Source organism: Nothoprocta perdicaria, unplaced genomic scaffold (assembly GCF_003342845.1).
Source record: "Nothoprocta perdicaria isolate Ctin4 unplaced genomic scaffold, notPer1 scaffold_596, whole genome shotgun sequence".
Taxonomy (NCBI): domain Eukaryota; kingdom Metazoa; phylum Chordata; class Aves; order Tinamiformes; family Tinamidae; genus Nothoprocta; species Nothoprocta perdicaria.
Genome location: NW_020455861.1, coordinates 4350 through 21102, shown reverse-complemented (window position 1 = coordinate 21102; position 16753 = coordinate 4350). Strand labels below are relative to the sequence as shown.

Here is a 16753-nt window from a genome sequence, read left to right as displayed (position 1 = left end):
GTGGGGACACGGTGTGAGCAGGGACACGGGGATGTGGGGACACGGTGCGAGCAGGGATACAGGGACACAGGGCCATGGGGACACAGGGATGTGGGGACACGGGTCGGCGCACCTGCTTGATGCCGCTGGCGGCCACGAAGCGCACGACGTCGGGCGGCATGCGCAGCGCGGCGGGGGACACGTAGCGCAGGCTCACGCGGTACAGCGTGAGCAGCCGCGCCAGCGAGTGCACCGTGCGCCCGTGCTTCAGGTCGCCCACCATGGTGATCTGCGGGGCGAGCGGCGCGGCCCCGCGCCCGTGTCACCCCGTGTCACCCGTGTCACCTTGTGTCACCCATGTCACCCTGTGACACCCGTGCCATTCCTGTGTCACCCCATGCTGCCCTGTGCCACCCCATGACACCGGTGTTCCCCCGTGTCACCTGTGCCATTCCCATGTCACCCCATACTTCCCCATGCCACCCCGTGCTGCCCCTGCCCCCCTGTGTCACCCATGCTGCCCTATGCCACCCCGTGCTGCCCCGTGTCACCTGTGCCATTCCCATGCCACCCCATTCTTCCCCATGCCACCCCGTGCTGCCCCTGCCACCCTGTGTCACCCATGCTGCCCTATGCCACCCCGTGCTGCCTCGTACTGCCCTGACAGCTTGTGCTGCCCCACACCATCCCGTGCCGCCCCGTGCCACTGTGGCGGCGGCGCGCTGACCGTCATGCCGTTGACGGTGCCCAGCTCCTCGCGGATGGTGAAGATGTCGAGCAGCGCCTGCGTGGGGTGCTCGCCCACGCCGTCGCCGCCGTTGATCACCGGCTTGCGGCAGTGCCTGGCCGCCAGCTGCGGGGACGGGGCGCTGAGCGGGCGCCGCGCGGGACGGCAACGGGAACGCGGCCACCCCGACCCTGCATACATGTGGGACGGGGTCCCTGTCCCCCTGGGGCGTGGGAACGTGGCCACCCGCAGCCCTCCYGGGGAGGGGGGGTCCCCAGGGGTCCCCGGCCAGCACCCGCCTGTCGCCCTGGGCCGGGCAGGACGCAGCCCCGGCCGCACCGAGGTGGCCCCCGGCTCCCGTCCCTGGTGTCGGCGCAGGACACGGGCCCAGAGCGAGGCAGGGCCGTGTGGGGCAGCGCCGTGGGGCAGCCGAGACGCAGCCCCAGCCCCACGGCAGGGCCGGGACGCAGCTCCAGCCCCACAGCGAGGCTGGGATGCAGCTGCAGCCCCCGTCCCGTCCCGTCCCGTGGCGTGGCGGCGCTCACCTCGACGGCGCCCGGCTGCGGGTGCCGCAGCACCAGCACGTCCGCGTAGCAGCACATGGTCTGGACGGAGTCGGCCAGCGACTCGCCCTTCTGCGCCGAGGACGTGGCCTCGGCCAGCGGCAGCACGGCGCCGCCCAGGCGCCACATGGCCGCCGCGAAGGAGCTGCTCGTGCGCGTGCTCGCCTCGTAGAACAGGGAGGCCATCACCTTGCCCTGCGGCGTGGGGCAGCGTGGGCACGACAGGACCCCCCGGCCGCCAGGACACCCCCCGGCTGCCCGGACACCCCATGGCCTCCCCGACACCCCCTGCCAAAACTGCGGCCGCTCGGACACCCCATGGTCCCCCTGCCACCCCGTGGCCTCCTGGACACCCGGCAGCCTCCCTGACACCCCCTGCCAAACTGTGGCTGCCTGGACACCCCACAGGCGCCCGGACCCCTCAGGCACCCCCATCACCCCATGGCCTCCCCAACACCCCACGGCCTCCCTGGCATCCCCTGGCTTCCCTGTCACCCTCCACCACCTCCATCACCCCATGGCCTCCCTGACACCCCATGGCCTCCCTGACACCCCGTGGTTCCCCTGACACCCCCTGCCACCCTGCAGCCTTCCCACCACCCCTGTCACCGCACGGGCTCCCTGCAGCTCCCCGCTGTCCCTGCCACCCCGCGGCCTCCCTGCCGCCCCGTGACAACCTGCAGCCTTCCAACCCCTCAGCCCCCCGTGCCCCCCGGCGCCCCGCACACCTTGAGGATGTCCAGGCTGCGCTCCTTCTGCACCAGCAAGCGCAGGCTGTGCGCCACGTTGAAGAGGTGCGAGAGCTGCGGGCGCCACAGGGTGAGCGGGGCCAGCAGGAGCACCAGGCTGCACCGCTGCTCGCCTGTTCCCGTGCGGCACCGCGGCGCCTGCCACGGCACGTGTGGCACCTGCGCACCCACACGGGCTGCGTGCAGCACCCTCGACCCTGTGCATGCATGTGCAGAGCATGCACAGCAGCGCAGCCCTCATGCACACCCACCCAGAGCGGGTCACTGTAGCGCTGCGCACGTGCCGGGGGCACACGTGGTCCCTGGGGCACATGTGGCTCCTGCACCGTCACCCTGCACCCCGTCACTTGTGGCCCCTGCACCCCGTCACTTGTGGGACACACACGGTCGCTGCACACACTCCTGGTGCACACGTGTTCCTGCAGCCYCYATATACCCTCCTGGGACACACACGGTCCCTGTGCCTGCTCCTGGGACACAYGTGGCCSCTGGTGCACACRTGTTCCTGCAGCCCCCGTGCAYGCRGCTCCTGGGACACGTGTGTTCCTGCAGCCCACATGCATGTGACTCCTGGGACACGCATGTTCCCAAAGCACCCGGCCACCCCCAGCGCCGCGGGCACCTGCTCCTTGGAGAACTGCTGCACGGAGAGCACGTGCTGCCCGACCAGGGGGTGCAGCAGCGGCGAGGTTGGGAAGTGGGGCGCTCGCTGCGGCGACGCCTGCCGCGGGAAGGGGCCCAGCGCGAAGCAGCCGCCGTCCTGCGGTGCGTCTGCGGGCGAGGAGGCGCTGAGCACGGGGCCGTGCTCTGCCCCCAGTGCTGAACGCTGAGCGCGGGGCCGTGCCATTCCCCCGGTGCTGAGCGCGGGGCCGTGCCGTTCCCCACGGTGCTGAGTGTGGGGCCATCCCATTCCCCCCAGCACTGAGCGCTGAGCATGGGGCCGTCCCGGTCCCCCAGCCCCCCGGTCCCACTGCGCTCACCAGCCTCCGCCGCCTTCCTGCTCGGCTGCTCCCGGCYGTCCTCGGCTGGGGAGAAGGGAAGGGCAGGTCAGGCGCAGGGGCCGCGGGCGCCCGCCCTGCCCTGGCTCCGGGTGAGGGGCTCCCGGGGCGGCGCCACTGCTCGGGGCAGCAGCAGGAGCGGGGCGCAGCCCGGCGCCCTTGCACATTACCGGTGCCTCGGGCGCCCGGGCGGTGCGCGGCTCCCAGCCTCCRGAACGCTGCACGGGACACAAGGGCACAGGGGTGAGCGGGGCCGCGGGGCCACCCGCCTGCCCACGCGCCTGCCCGTGCGCCCCTCACCTGGCAGCCCGGGGTCGGAGGAGCGGTGCACGCGGGGCGGCGGGTGCAGGCGGCCCTCGGCGCCGCCCCGGGGCTGCTCGGGCGCCTGCGGAGAGGGGACGAGCTGGCACCGGGGCGCACTGGCACCGGGCCGAGCTGGCACCGGGCTGAGCTGGCACCGGGGTGCACAGCCACCAGCGCCCGCAGCTCCGGTACCTTGGCGCTCTCCTTGGCGGGCAGCGGCGGCGGCGCCGGCACAGCCCCCAACGGCCACTTCCTCACGTCCTGCCCGTAGCCCGGGGGCACCAGCACCTGCGGGGGGTGGCACCGGGGCGCTCAGCGCGGGGTGGCCGCACAGGGGTACGCAGCCCCCGTCCCGCGGGCCCCCACCTGGCCGTCGATGTAGGCGACCTCGCCGCGCAGCACCACGCGCCGCACGGTGCCCTTCACGCGCATGCCCTCGAAGGGCGTCCAGCGCGCCTTGCAGAAGGCCGTGTGCGCCGGGATGGCCCACTCGTGCTCCAGGTCCACCTCCACGTAGGTGTCCTCCTGCGGCGGCAGCCCGAAGATCTTGCGGGGGTTCTCGTAGAGGCGCTGCACGATGTCCTCCACGGAGAGGCGGCCCTCGGCCACGGCCGTCAGCAGCAGCGGCAGCATGGTCTCCAGGCCGGGGTAGCCGGGAGGCGGCTCGGGGCCCTGCTTCTCCTCCAGCGTGTGCGGGGCTGTGGGGCGGGATGGGGACGTCGCCGCGGGGCTGGGCCACCCCGGCCGGCACCGGCAGCCCCTGGCGCCCTCCGCGCACCGTGGTCCGTGGCGAAGCAGTCGATGGTGTCCATGTTCTCCCAGAGGGCGTCCACGTCGCGGCGCGTGGCCAGCGGCGGGCGCACGGCGCCGCGGCCCTCGCCCAGGCGCYCCAGGTCGTCCCGGCACAGGAAGAGGTGGTGCGGGGCCACCTCGCACGTCACCGCGACGCCCTTCTGCTTGGCTGCCTTGATGAGCAGGATCTGGGGGCCGCGGTGAGCGCCAGCCCCGGCCCCATGCCCGTCCCTGTGCCCGTCCCGGCGCCCGCTCACCTCCTCCCTGCGCGCCACGTGGCAGATGTGCACGGGCCGCTGGTATAGCTGGGCCACCATGAGCACGGCAGCCACCGTCTGCCGCTCCGCGTGGGCCACGATGGGCAAGTGCCGCGGCCAGTGCTCGAAGTGCTGTGGGCCACGGCGGGGCTGAGCGCRGCGCCCGCGCAGGCTGCCCCCGCGTGCCCCCCGCCCACGCGACCCACCTGCATCCACAGCGACACGTCGTCCATGCGCAGCCCCGAGAAGGTGGCGTTGAGGTACATCTTGAGGCCGGCCGCCGCGCCGGCCACAGCGCCCAGCGAGCCCGCGTTGTCCGCCGAGGCGCCCACGAAGAGGGCGAAGTCGCAGCGCGCGCCGGCCTCAGCCAGCTGCAGCGGCGGCAGCGCATGGGCGAGGGCCCCAGGCTGCCCCACGGCGCCCCGAGCGCCCCACGGAGCCCGGGGGCTGCCCCACAGCACCCCGAGCGCCCCACGACACCCTGTGCCCCCCGCAGGCAGCCCCGTTACCTTCTGCGCCAGGGCGAAGGAGGCGGCGTCGGTGACGGCGGGGCTCGTGTTGGGCATGGCGCACACCATGGTGACGCCGCCGGCCAGCGCGGCCGCGGTGCCCGACGCGAAGTCCTCCTTGTGGGTGCCGCCCGGCTCGCGCAGGTGCACGTGCACATCGATGAGCCCTGCAAGGGGCCGCGTGGGCACCGCCGCCCGCCCCGCGCCGTGCCGCCYGCGCCGCGCTCCCACCTACCTGGCAGGCGGATCAGCTTCTGCGACGTCATGCAGTCCACGTGCATCTTGAGTGGCGGCGCGGCCCCGATCTGCCGCAGCGCCTGCRGGACCCCACGTTTGGCGGGGGACACCGTGAGCGGGGGCCTGACCCAGGGCAGGGAGCCGTGGCCCCGTCCCGCAGCTCCCCGTGCCGGAGCRGCGTGCGCCGCGCACCTCCACGAAGAGCTTGGTGCACTTGATGTCGATGATGAGCGGCACGGAGTAGTCGACGGCCAGGCGGCGCGTGCGGTAGCCCTTGGTGACGAAGGAGGAGAGGCGGCGGCCGCCTGCGTTGCGCATGGACAGGTTGATGACCATCTCGAAGTGGTTCTCGGCCAGGTAGTCCAGGATGCTGCGCTGCGCCTCGCGCGCGCCYGCCTCGCTGCCCTCCGCCTCCTCGAAGTGCCAGTCCACGGCCTTGACCTGCGGCACGGGGCACGCGGCCGTCACCCCGTGTCGGCGGGCACGGGCGGGCGCCCCGTGCRCCCCAAACCTTGATGCCGTGTTCCGTGTAGAAGTCAGCGGTGCCCAGGCTGGCGTAGAGCTTGTAGCCGAGGCTCTCCAGCGTCCGCACTGTGGGCAGCAGCTCGCTCTTGTTCTGCGAGGGGCATGGGGACGTCAGAGACGGGGACGGGACACGGGGCCATGGGAACATGGGGATGGGACACGGGCCCCGCAGGTCACTCGCAGCCCCTGGGCTCCCCCGCACCTTGTAGCTGCCGATGGTGAGCAGGATGTTCTTCCTGGGGATCCTGAAGCCGGTGCTGAGCATGGCTTTGAGGTAGGCCTCGCAGCGGTTCTCGCCGAAGCAGGCCACCTCGCCCGTGCTCGTCATCTCCACGCCCAGCACCACATCGGCGCCCGCCAGGCGCGAGAAGGAGAACTGCGGCACCTGYGGGAGCCGCTCAGCACCCGCTGCCCCCGCGTACCCCCCGCGTGTCCCCCGTGCCCCCGCGCGCCCCGCTCACCTTCACACCCACGACGCCCCTGCCTGTCATCAGCCCCACGGGCTCCACGGCCTCGCCCATGATCACCTGGCTGGCCAGGGCCACCAGGTCCACCCCCAGCGTCTTGGAGACGAAGGGGAAGGAGCGGGACACGCGCACGTTGCACTCGATCACCTTCAGCTGGTCGTCCTGCACGAGGGGGTGGCCATGGACCATGTCGGGGGACCCCCCAGCACCCGGGCACCCCTRAGACCCAATGGCACCAATGRCACCAAAGCGGCACCTTGGCGATGAGCTGCAGGTTGAAGGGCCCGGTGACCTGCAGCTGCTGCCCGACGGCGTGCACGATGGCCTCGATGCGCTCCAGCGTCTTGGGCGTGATGTCCTGGGGCGGCGTCACAAGTGTGGCGTCGCCCGAGTGCACGCCCGCGTTCTCCACGTGCTCTGAGATGGCGATGGCCACCACGGCGCCGTCGCACGCCACCGCGTCCACGTCGATCTCCTGCAGTGGCGGCGGCTCAGCGCGCGGCGGCGCGGTGCCAGCGCCTCGGGCGCCCGCGCTCAGCCCACCTTGGCCTCCTGGATGAACTTGGAGATGACGACGGGCTGCTCCTTGGACACGGCCACGGCGGTGCTCAGGAACCGCTCCAGGTCGCTGTCCGAGTAGGCCACGTTCATGGCGGCACCGCTGAGCACGTAGGAGGGCCGCACCACGCACGGATAGCCCACGGAGCAGCAGAAGTGCCGGGCCGACTGCGGGAGCCATGCGGGAGCCGCTCGGGAGCCACTCAGCCGCGCCGGCCCCGCCGCCCGCCCACGCGCGCCGCCCCACCTCCGTGTCCGAGAGCTCCTTCCAGAGCGGCTGGCTGATGCCGATGGTGTCCAGCAGGCGGGAGAACTTGAAGCGGTTCTCGGCGGCGTCGATGGCCTCGGGCGACGTGCCCAGGACGCGGCACTGCTGCCGGTGCAGCGCCATGGCCATGTTGTTGGGCAGCTGCCCGCCCATGGACAGGATGACGCCCTCGGGGTTCTCCAGCTCGTAGATGTCCATGACGACCTGCGCGGGGCGCCGCGTGGGCCGGGGTCCTGCRCCRCCCCACGGCTGCCCCACGGCYGCCCCACGGGCCGCCCCGCRCACCTCGAAGGAGATCTCGTCAAAGTAGAGGCGGTCACACATGTCGTAGTCGGTGCTCACCGTCTCCGGGTTGTAGTTCACCATGATGGTCTTGAAGCCCAGCTGTGGGCGAGGAGCGCGAGGACGAGGTGGGCCCGGTGCCCGCCGTGCCCCCCAGTGCCCCCTGTGTCCCCCCGTGCCCCCCGCGCACCTTGCGCAGCTCCTGGATGCAGCCCACAGCGCACCAGTCAAACTCGACGCTGCTGCCGATGCGGTAGACGCCGGAGCCGATGACCATGACGTGGGGCTCGCGGAAGGCCAGGTCGTGCTCGCTGCCGTTGTAGGTCAGGTAGAGGTAGTTGGTCTGGGCCGGCCACTCGGCGGCCACCGTGTCGATCTGCTTCACCACCGGCAGGATGCCCAGGTCGCGCCGCAGCTTCCTCACGGCCAGCTCGGTGCTGCGGCGGTGGAAYGAGCGCTGCGACCGGCGCCGGCACCGCGCCACCACGGCCACCCGGCTTGGCTGAGCACGGCCTGGGCCCCCTGTCCTACCTGAGCCTGGGCCCCCCATCCTGCCTGAGCCTGGGCCGCCCGTTCTACCTGAGCCTGGGCTGCCYGTTCTACCTGAGCACAGCCTGAGTCACTTGTCCTATCTGAGCCTGGGCCGCTCATCCCATCTGAACCTGGGCCCCCTTTCCTACCTGAGCACGGCCTGGGCYCCCTGTCCTACCTGAGCCTGGGCCCCCCATCCTGCCTGAGCCTGGGCCGCCCGTCCTACCTGAGCCTGGGCTGCCTGTTCTACCTGAGCACAGCCTGAGTCACTTGTCCTATCTGAGCCTGGGCCGCTCATCCCATCTGAACCTGGGCCCCCTTTCCTACCTGAGCACAGCCTGGGCTCCCTGTCCTATCTGAGCCCGGCCTGGGCCCCCTGTCCCAGCTGAGCCTGGCGTGGGCCCCCTGTCCCAGCTGAGCCCGGCCTGGACTGCCCGTCCTAGCTGAGCCCGGCCTGGACCACCCGTCCTACCTGAGCCCAGCCTAGGTCCCCTGTCCTACCTGAGCCTGGCCTGGGCTGCCCATCCTACCTGAGCCCGGCCTGGGCCCCCTGTCCCAGCTGAGCCTGGCCTGGACCGCCCATCCTAGCTGAGCCCGGCCTGTGCTGCCCATCCTACCTGAGCACGGCCTGAGCCACCTGCTTGTCGGAGAAGCCGAGCTGCTTGGCACGCAGCAGCACGGCRGGCGGCAGGGCGCCCTGCCCGCCGCGGAACGACTCCAGCAGTGCCGCGTGCTCCGTGATGTTCTTCATCTTGTGCAGGAACCAGCGGTCGATCTTGGTGAGCTCGTAGAGCCGCTCGATGGAGTAGCCGGCGCGCAGCGCGGCCGCCAGCACGAAGAGCCGCTTGTCTGTGGGCGTCTCCAGCTCCTGGGGGACGGGGCGGTGAGCGAGGCCGGGCGGGCCCCCCGCGGCGCCCGTTGCACCCGCACGCACCACGTCCGAGGCCGCCTTCAGCGTGTGGTCGAAGCCCACGCAGTTCTCGTCCACCATGCGCAGCGCCTTCTGGAAGGCCTCCTCGAAGCTCCTGCCGATGGCCATGACCTCTCCTGTGGGACGGCGAGCGCGGGACGGGGCGCTGAGCAGGGCGCACGCCGTGCTGCCTGCGCCACCCGCGTGCCACCCACACCGCCTGCACGTCACTCACATCACCTGCACTGCCTGCACGTCACCCGCACCACCGGCACGTCACCCGCATCACCCACACCACCCGCACGTCACCCACATCACCCGCACTGCCTGCACGTCACCCGCACCGCCCGCACGTCACCCGCATCACCCACACCACCCGCACCGCCTGCACGTCACCCACACCACCCGCATGTCACCTGCACGTCACCCGCACTACCTGCATGTCACCCATGTGTCACCCGCACCGCCTACACGTCACCCACGTCACCCACATTACCTGCACCACTTGCCCGTCACCCACACGTTGCCCATGTCACCCGCACCGCCTGCACGTCGTCCACGTCACCCGCACTTACCCGCATGTCACCCGCATGTCACCCGCACTGCCTGCACATCACCCACGTCACCTGCACCGCCCGCATGTTACCCGCACATCACTCACACCACCTGCATGTCAYCTGCATGTCGCCTGCACTGCCTGCACGTCACCCGCACGATGCCCACGTCACCCATGCCACCCACACGTCACCCGCACCACCCCGTYCCCCGCAGCGCCTCACCCACGCTCTTCATGGAGCTGCCGATGTTGGTGCTGACGCGCAGGAACTTGCTGAGGTCCCAGCGCGGGATCTTCACCACGCAGTAGTCCAGGCTGGGCTCGAAGTTGGCCGTGGTGCAGTTGGTGACCGAGTTCCTGGGGACGGCAGCGCTGAGGGCCTGGCCGCCCCGCCGGGCGTCCCCGGTGCACGCGGCGCCGCCGCTACCTGAGCTGGGGCAGGGGGATGCCCAGGGCCAGCTTGGCCGCCACGTAGGCCAGCGGGTAGCCGGTGGCCTTGCTGGCCAGCGCGGAGCTGCGCGACAGCCGGGCGTTCACCTCGATGATGTAGTACTGTGGGCAGCGCCGGCCGTGGGCATGGCAGGGACAGCGGCAACGTGGTCACAACGGGAACCGCGGACACAACAGCACCGTGGTCACAACGGGAACCGCGGTCGCAACGGGCACCGCGGACACAACGGCACCGCGGACACAACGGGCACCGTGGTCACAACAGCACCATGGACACAACGTCACCGCAGGCACAACGGCACCGTGGTCACAATGGCACCGCGCTCACAATGGCACCGCAGACACAATGGGCACCGTGGACCTGTGTCCTATGTGACCTGTGTGCCCCATGTGCCCCATGCACCCTGTGTACCCCGTGCGCCCTGTGCAACCCACGTGCCTTGGGCACCCCACACGCCCTGTGTACTCCATGTGCGCTGTGCGCCCCATGCACCCCATGTGCCCCATGCACCCCACATGCTCCATGCGCCCCATGCACCCAATGTGCCCCGCACGCACTGCACCCTGTGCACTCTATGCACCCCATGCACCCCACACCCTGTGCACCCATTGTGCCCCATGCACCCCCTGGGTGCCCCGTGCCCTGCATGCTCCACGCACCCCGCGCGCCCCGCACACCTGCTCCGACTCGGGGCTCAGCGCGAACTGGATGTTGCACTCGCCCACGATGCCCAGGTGCTGCACCACCTTGATGGCCGTGCGGCGCAGCATGAAGTACTCGCGGTCGTTGAGCGTCTGGCTGGGCGCCACCACCACCGACTCGCCCGTGTGGATGCCCAGCGGGTCCAGGTTCTCCATGTTGCAGACCTGGGCACGGTGCACAACGCGGGTCAGGGCGCACAACATGGGTCAGGGCACACAACGCGGGTCAGGGCGCACAATGTGGATCGTGGTGCACACTGTGGGTCACGGCACACAACGCGGGTTGTGGTGCACAATGCAGATCAGGGTGCACAACRCGGATCAGGGTGCACAATGAGGGTCGCGGTGCACAATGCGGGTCAGGGTGCACAATGCGGGTCAGGGCACACAATGTGGATCAGGGTGCACAAAGCGGGTCGCAGCGCCCAATGCGGATCAGGGCACACAACGCAGGTTGTGGTGCACAATGCAGATCAGGGTGCACAACGCGGATCAGGGTGCACAACGCGGATCGCGGTGCACAATGCGGGTTAGGGATCACAATGCGGATCAGGGCGCACACCGCGGGTCAGGGCGCCCCGGGTGCCGGCACGCACCGTGACGCAGTTGCCGTAGGCGTCGCGCACCACCTCGTACTCGATCTCCTTCCAGCCCTGCAGCGACTTGTCCACCAGCACTTGGGAGGTGTGCGCGAACGCCTGGCTCACCAGGGCCGCCAGCTGCTCGCGCGAGGAGGCGAAGCCCGAGCCCAGCCCGCCCAGCGCGTAGGCCGAGCGCACCAGCACCGGGTAGCCCAGGCGCTCGGCCGCCGCCTGCGCCTGTGGGCAGCGAGCCGTGGGCAGCGAGCCACGCCGCGGCCCTGCCCAGGAGCTGCACCTGGGCACCCCATCCATACCAGCTATCCATCCTGCCCCATCCATCCCACCCACCATCCCAGCCATCCCATCCCTCCTGCCCGGGAGCCGCACCCGGGCACCCACCACCCCATCCGTCCCACCCCTCCTGCCCAGGAGATACATCTGGGCACCCACCATCCCAGCCATCCTGCCCCAGCTATCCTGCTGCATCCAGGCACCCAYCATCCCAGCCATCCCATCCCTCCTGCCTGGGAGCTGCACCCGGGGCACCCCATCCATACCATCCATCCTGTCCTATCCATCCTGCCCCATGAATGCTGCCCAGGAGACACACCCGGGCACCCACCATCCGCACTGGGAGCTGCACCCGGGCACGCAGCCATCCTGCCCCATCCAACCCAATCAACCCACCTCGGGAGCTGCTCCCATCCCACCCTATGCATACCATCCACCCCTTGCATCCTGCCCCATCCATGCCACCCACCCCAGCCATCGCATCCATCCTGCCCCATCCCTCCCATCCACCCGCACCAGGAGCTGCCCCCTTCATCCGTCCCGAGAGCTCCCCTCATCCCACCCTGTTCCAAGAACCGTCCCCATCCCATCCCGTCCCACCCCATCCCGTCCCTGCCAGGAGCTGCCCCCTCCCTGMGCCCCCCRTGTCCCCGTGTCCCCGGACCTGCTCCAGGGAGGCGGCGGCCTCGCTGGGCGCCACGTGCTCCCCRATCTCCTCCATCTTCTGCACGAAGACCTTGCGGTCCTCGGTCATCTCGATGGAGGTGACGGGGGTGCCGAGCACGCGCACGCGGTAGCGCTCCAGCACGCCGCCCTGCGTCAGCTGCACGCCGCAGTTGAGGGCCGTCTGCCCGCCGAAGGTGAGCAGCACGCCGTCGGGGCGCTCGTTGCGGATCACCTGCAGGCCGCGGGCTCAGCGCCAYGGGCACCGGGACACGGCACCGGGACACGGGCACCCGCGCCAGGGGAATGGACACCTGCTCCAGGGGCACGGACACCCATTCTGGGGCACAGACACCTGCTCCAGGGGAACAGAAACCTGCTCTGGGACATGGATACCCACCCCAGGACAGRGACACCCGCTCTGGGACATGGACACCCACACTGGGGCATGGACACCTGCTCTGGGACACGGGCACCCGTGCCGGGCAGGGTGCCGYGGGGGTCCCGCCGATGCAGGGCCGGCGCCCGTGCCCCCCGTCCCACCTGCGTGACATAGTCGGGCGTGATGGGCAGGAAGTAGACCCTGTCGGCCAGCCCCTTGGAGGTCTGCACGGTGGCGATGTTGGGGTTGATGAGCACTGTCTGGATGTTCTCCTCCTTGAGTGCCTTGATGGCCTGCGGCGGTGCAGGGAGACACGGTGCAACACGGTGAGATGCACGGTGCAACGCGGTGCAACGCGGTGCAACGTTGTGATGTGCATGGTGCAACATGGTGCAATGCATTGAGGTGCACGGTACAACACGGTGCAACGCGGTGAGGTGCACAATGCAACGCGGYGCAACGTGGTGAGGCGCACGGTGCAACATGCTGCAACGCGGTGCAACGTGTTGCAACATGTGGCAGCGCAGGGAGACGTGGTGCAACGCGGTGAGGTGCACGGTGCAACGTGGTGCAATGTGGTGCAATGCAGTGAGGTGCACGGTGCAACATTGTGCAACATGTTGAGGTGCACAATGCAACGCGGTGAGGTGCACAGTGCAACGCGGTGCAACGYGGTGAGGTGCACAGTGCAACGTGGTGCAACACGGTGCCACGCGGTGCAATATGCAGCCCGACGCGGTGCAACATGTGGCAGCGCAGGGAGACACGGTGCAATGCGCTGAGGCACACGGTGCAACGCGGTGTGACACGGTGCAATATGGTGCAATTTGGTGTGACACGGAGCAATGCAGTGCAACGCGCTGAGGTGCATGGTGCAACGCAGTGCAACGCGGTGCAATGTGGTGTGRCACAGAGCAATGTGGTGCAACGCGCTGAGGTGTACAATGCAATACAGTGCAACGCGGTGCAATGTGATGTGACATGGGTCAATGCGGTGCAATGCACTGAGGTGCATGGTGCAATGCGGTGCAATGCAGTGAGGCGCACAGTGCAATGTGGTGCAATGTGGTGTGGCACAGAGCAATGTGGTGCAACGCGCTGAGGTGCACAATGCAATACGGTGCAACGCTGTGCAATGCGATGTGACATGGGTCAATGCGGTGCAATGCACTGAGGTGCACGTTGCAATGCGGTGAGGCACACAGTGCAATGTGGTGCAATGCGGTGTGGTACAGAGCAATGTGGTGCAACGCGCTGAGGTGTACAATGCAATGCGGTGCAACGCGGTGCAATGCGATGTGACATGGATCAATGCGGTGCAATGCACTGAGGTGCACGTTGCAATGCGGTGCAATGCACTGAGGCACACGGTGCAACGCGGTGTGACACGGTGCAATGTGGTGTGACACAGAGCAATGCAGTGCAATGTGCTGAGGTGCACAGTGCAACGCGCCGAGGCGCACGGTGCAATGTGGTATGACACGGTGCAATGCAGTGCAACGCGGTGCAATGTGCTGAGGTGCACAGTGCAACACACTGAGGTGCAGGGTGCAATGCGGTGCAACGTGGTGCAATGCGTGCAACGCGCCGAGGTGCACGGTGCAATGTGGTGTGACACGGTGCAATGCAGTGCAATGCGCTGAGGTGCACAGTGCAACGCACTGAGGTGCAGGGTGCAATGTGGTGCAATACGGTGCAATGCGCTGAGCTGCACAGTGCAACACACTGAGGTGCAGGGTGCAATGCGGTGCAACGCGGTGCAATGCGCCAAGGTGCACGGTGCAACGCGGTGTGACACGGCGCAATGCGGTGTGACATGGTGCAATGCGCCAAGGCACACGGTGCAACACGGTGTGACACGGTGCAATGCGGTGTGACACGGTGCAATGCGCCAAGGCACATGGTGCAATGCGGTGTGACACGTTGCAATGCGGTGTGACACGGTGCAATGCGGTGCAACGCGGTGTGACACGGCCCGACACGGTGCACCACGCAGCCGCAGCGCCCGCTCACCTGCGAGCCCGAGTAGTCGAACTCGCCGGCCTGGCCGATGGAGAGGCCGCCCGAGCCCAGGATCAGCACCTTGCGGGGCCGCGGCGCCTCCGGCACCGGCACCAGACCAGGGGCCAGGCGCTCCTGCAGCCGCTGCCGCACTGTGGGACAGGCCACCGAGGTGGGCGCGYGGGGCGCCGGGCGCCGGTGTCAGCKGGGCCCCCAACAGCCCCCCAGACCCAGCCCCACAGCCAGGGCGGCCCCGAGCGCAGCAGCCCCCAGCTGCAGGGGCAGCACCAGCCCCACAGTTCTGAGCGCGGCCCCTGAGCACCCCCAGCCCCACGACCTCCAATTTGTGCCCAGCCCCACAGCTTTCAGCACAGCCCCCTGTGCATCCCCAGCCCTATGGGCCCCAGCACAGCCCCCCGCTCAGCCCCAGCCCCACAGCCCTGAGCACGGCCCCTGCGCAGCCCCAGCCCCACAGGTGCCCCCGGTCCCACGGCCCACGCGCAGCCCCCGCCGTGGGGCGCTGGTCCCGCCCCTCCCCACGCCACGGGGGCGCCCCGGCCCCCACCCGTCTTGGTGCCGCCGTCCTCGCGCTGCAGGTCCCGCACGGTCTCCAGGAAGACGTCAAAGAGCCCCTCGAGATCCATGGGGCCGGCGTGGTGCTCGGGGTGGAACTGCACGCTGCGGGGGTGCCACGCGCTGCTGCCCCACAGCGCCCCATGGCAGCCCTGCCCCACACCAGCATGGGCCCCACAGCGCCCCACGCTGCCCCACCCCTGCACCGGACCAGGCCCCACGGCGCCCCTACCCCATGGCTCTGTTGCATGCGTCCCCATGACCCTCCCGCACTGATGCGGTCCCCCAGCCCCACCGCTTGCAGCCCCACAGCTTGTGGCCTCACGGTCCCCTTGTCCCCAGCCCCCACACGTGGCCCTGCAGCCCCCAACCTGTGGCCACATAGGATGCAGCTCCCCGACCCACAGCCCCACGCGCCCCCCTGCCTGCAGCCCCACAGCACACGGCCCCACAGCACCCCTCCATCCATTGGGACAGGGCCCTGTGGGACACAGCCCCATGGCTCCCATGGGACATGGCCCCATGCTCCCCATAGGTCACAGCTCCATGTCCCCGCTAGGAGAGCCCCMTAGCTCCCCTTGGACACGGCTCCTGTGGCTCCCCTGGGAAAYGGCCCCATGGCCCCAATAGGACATGGCCCCTATAGGGTGGTGGGACACAGCCCCCCAGAGGACACCCCCCAGCCCCCCACAGGACACCCCCGTGGCTGGCGGCACCTGAAGAAGGGCTTGTGCTCGTGCACCAGCCCCTCGTTGGAGCCGTCGTTGGCGTTGGTGAAGAGCGGCGCCCAGCCGGGCGGCAGCGTGGCTGTGTCCACGGCGAAGCCGTGGTTCTGCGCCGTCATGAAGCAGCGCCGCGTGTCCTCGTGCACGCACGGCTGGTTGTGCCCACGGTTGCCGTACCTGTGCAGGGCGGCCGGGCGCCCATGGAGCYGCTGACCCCGCGCCCCCCATGGAGCCGCTGCCCCCCGATGGGGCTGCTGACCCCGTGCCCCCCGCGCCCTCCGCGCCCCCCGTCCCCGCTCACTTCATCTTGTAGGTGCGGGCGCCCAGGGCGAGCGCGAGCAGCTGGTGGCCGAGGCAGATGCCGAGCAGCGGGGGGGCGCGGGGGGCGCCCAGCAGGCGCCGCAGGGCRCGCACCGTCTGCCCGCACTGCCGCGGGTCCCCGGGGCCGTTGCTCACCAGCAGCCCGTCAAAGTCTGTGTGGGGCCACCGGCGGGGTCACCGGGGGGGGTCACCCCCACCAGGGTCAGCCCGGCCCCACAGCGTCCCCACAGCCCCACAGCATCCTAAGAGCGCCAAGGCACCCCCATAGGCCCATGGCATCCTGGATCCCAGCCCYACAGCACCCCAGGGTCTCCACCCCACAGCAGCCCCACGGCTTCCTGGGGCCCCAGGGCATCCCAGGCCCCAGCCCCACGGCTGCCCAGCCCCACTGTCCTCCAGGACCGAATCCTGCAGCAGCCCAACCCCTACCCCCAGGGTGGGGAGCAGCCCCCCAGGGCCACCCCACACGGCAGCCCCCTWCCCTGCCCCACACAGCAGCCCCCCGGGGCCGCCCCACACGGCTCCCACGCACCGGCGGGGTCGAGCGGGTGGTCCCAGGGCACAACGGTGACGGCGGCGCCGCGCTCGCACAGGCACCGCACCTGGTTGTGCTTGAGGCCGCAGTCGACGGCCATGACGCGCGGCCACCCACCCGCGTTGAACACGCGCGGGGCCTGCGGCGGGAGGCAGCGGCTCCCACATGGGCCCCTGCAGCCCCCGGCCCCGCACCGCAAACCCCAGACCCACACACAGCGCGGGGACCCCAGCCCCATACCATGCAGGGACCCCAGACCCACACACAGTACAGGGACCCCAGCCCCTCAGCCCCGTGCCACAGACCCCAGCCCCACAC

At 70.2% G+C, this 16753-nt stretch overlaps 1 protein-coding gene across 1 annotated transcript in view; it reads right to left on the bottom strand.

Moving 5' to 3' along the window:
* The window catches only part of CAD (carbamoyl-phosphate synthetase 2, aspartate transcarbamylase, and dihydroorotase), a 23708-nt gene that overhangs the window by 5455 nt on the left and 1500 nt on the right, over positions 1 to 16753 (bottom strand). The window contains exons 4-40 of the mRNA XM_026049142.1: positions 16433 to 16574; positions 15881 to 16052; positions 15571 to 15756; positions 14847 to 14959; positions 14294 to 14433; positions 12442 to 12573; positions 11900 to 12133; positions 10960 to 11181; positions 10340 to 10528; positions 9639 to 9763; positions 9435 to 9568; positions 8680 to 8792; positions 8363 to 8613; positions 7405 to 7651; positions 7218 to 7316; positions 6912 to 7136; positions 6650 to 6832; positions 6363 to 6581; positions 6101 to 6268; positions 5842 to 6024; positions 5626 to 5730; positions 5307 to 5555; positions 5113 to 5194; positions 4878 to 5044; positions 4575 to 4739; positions 4369 to 4500; positions 4098 to 4299; positions 3686 to 4017; positions 3437 to 3607; positions 3317 to 3389; positions 3187 to 3234; positions 2990 to 3043; positions 2641 to 2789; positions 1998 to 2072; positions 1252 to 1464; positions 707 to 832; positions 113 to 268 (exon numbers count right to left, since the gene is read on the bottom strand). Of these exons, the coding sequence (XP_025904927.1) occupies positions 113 to 268; positions 707 to 832; positions 1252 to 1464; positions 1998 to 2072; positions 2641 to 2789; positions 2990 to 3043; positions 3187 to 3234; positions 3317 to 3389; positions 3437 to 3607; positions 3686 to 4017; positions 4098 to 4299; positions 4369 to 4500; positions 4575 to 4739; positions 4878 to 5044; positions 5113 to 5194; positions 5307 to 5555; positions 5626 to 5730; positions 5842 to 6024; positions 6101 to 6268; positions 6363 to 6581; positions 6650 to 6832; positions 6912 to 7136; positions 7218 to 7316; positions 7405 to 7651; positions 8363 to 8613; positions 8680 to 8792; positions 9435 to 9568; positions 9639 to 9763; positions 10340 to 10528; positions 10960 to 11181; positions 11900 to 12133; positions 12442 to 12573; positions 14294 to 14433; positions 14847 to 14959; positions 15571 to 15756; positions 15881 to 16052; positions 16433 to 16574 (5976 nt within the window). The remainder of the gene's footprint in view (positions 1 to 112; positions 269 to 706; positions 833 to 1251; positions 1465 to 1997; positions 2073 to 2640; positions 2790 to 2989; positions 3044 to 3186; positions 3235 to 3316; positions 3390 to 3436; positions 3608 to 3685; positions 4018 to 4097; positions 4300 to 4368; positions 4501 to 4574; positions 4740 to 4877; positions 5045 to 5112; positions 5195 to 5306; positions 5556 to 5625; positions 5731 to 5841; positions 6025 to 6100; positions 6269 to 6362; positions 6582 to 6649; positions 6833 to 6911; positions 7137 to 7217; positions 7317 to 7404; positions 7652 to 8362; positions 8614 to 8679; positions 8793 to 9434; positions 9569 to 9638; positions 9764 to 10339; positions 10529 to 10959; positions 11182 to 11899; positions 12134 to 12441; positions 12574 to 14293; positions 14434 to 14846; positions 14960 to 15570; positions 15757 to 15880; positions 16053 to 16432; positions 16575 to 16753) is intronic.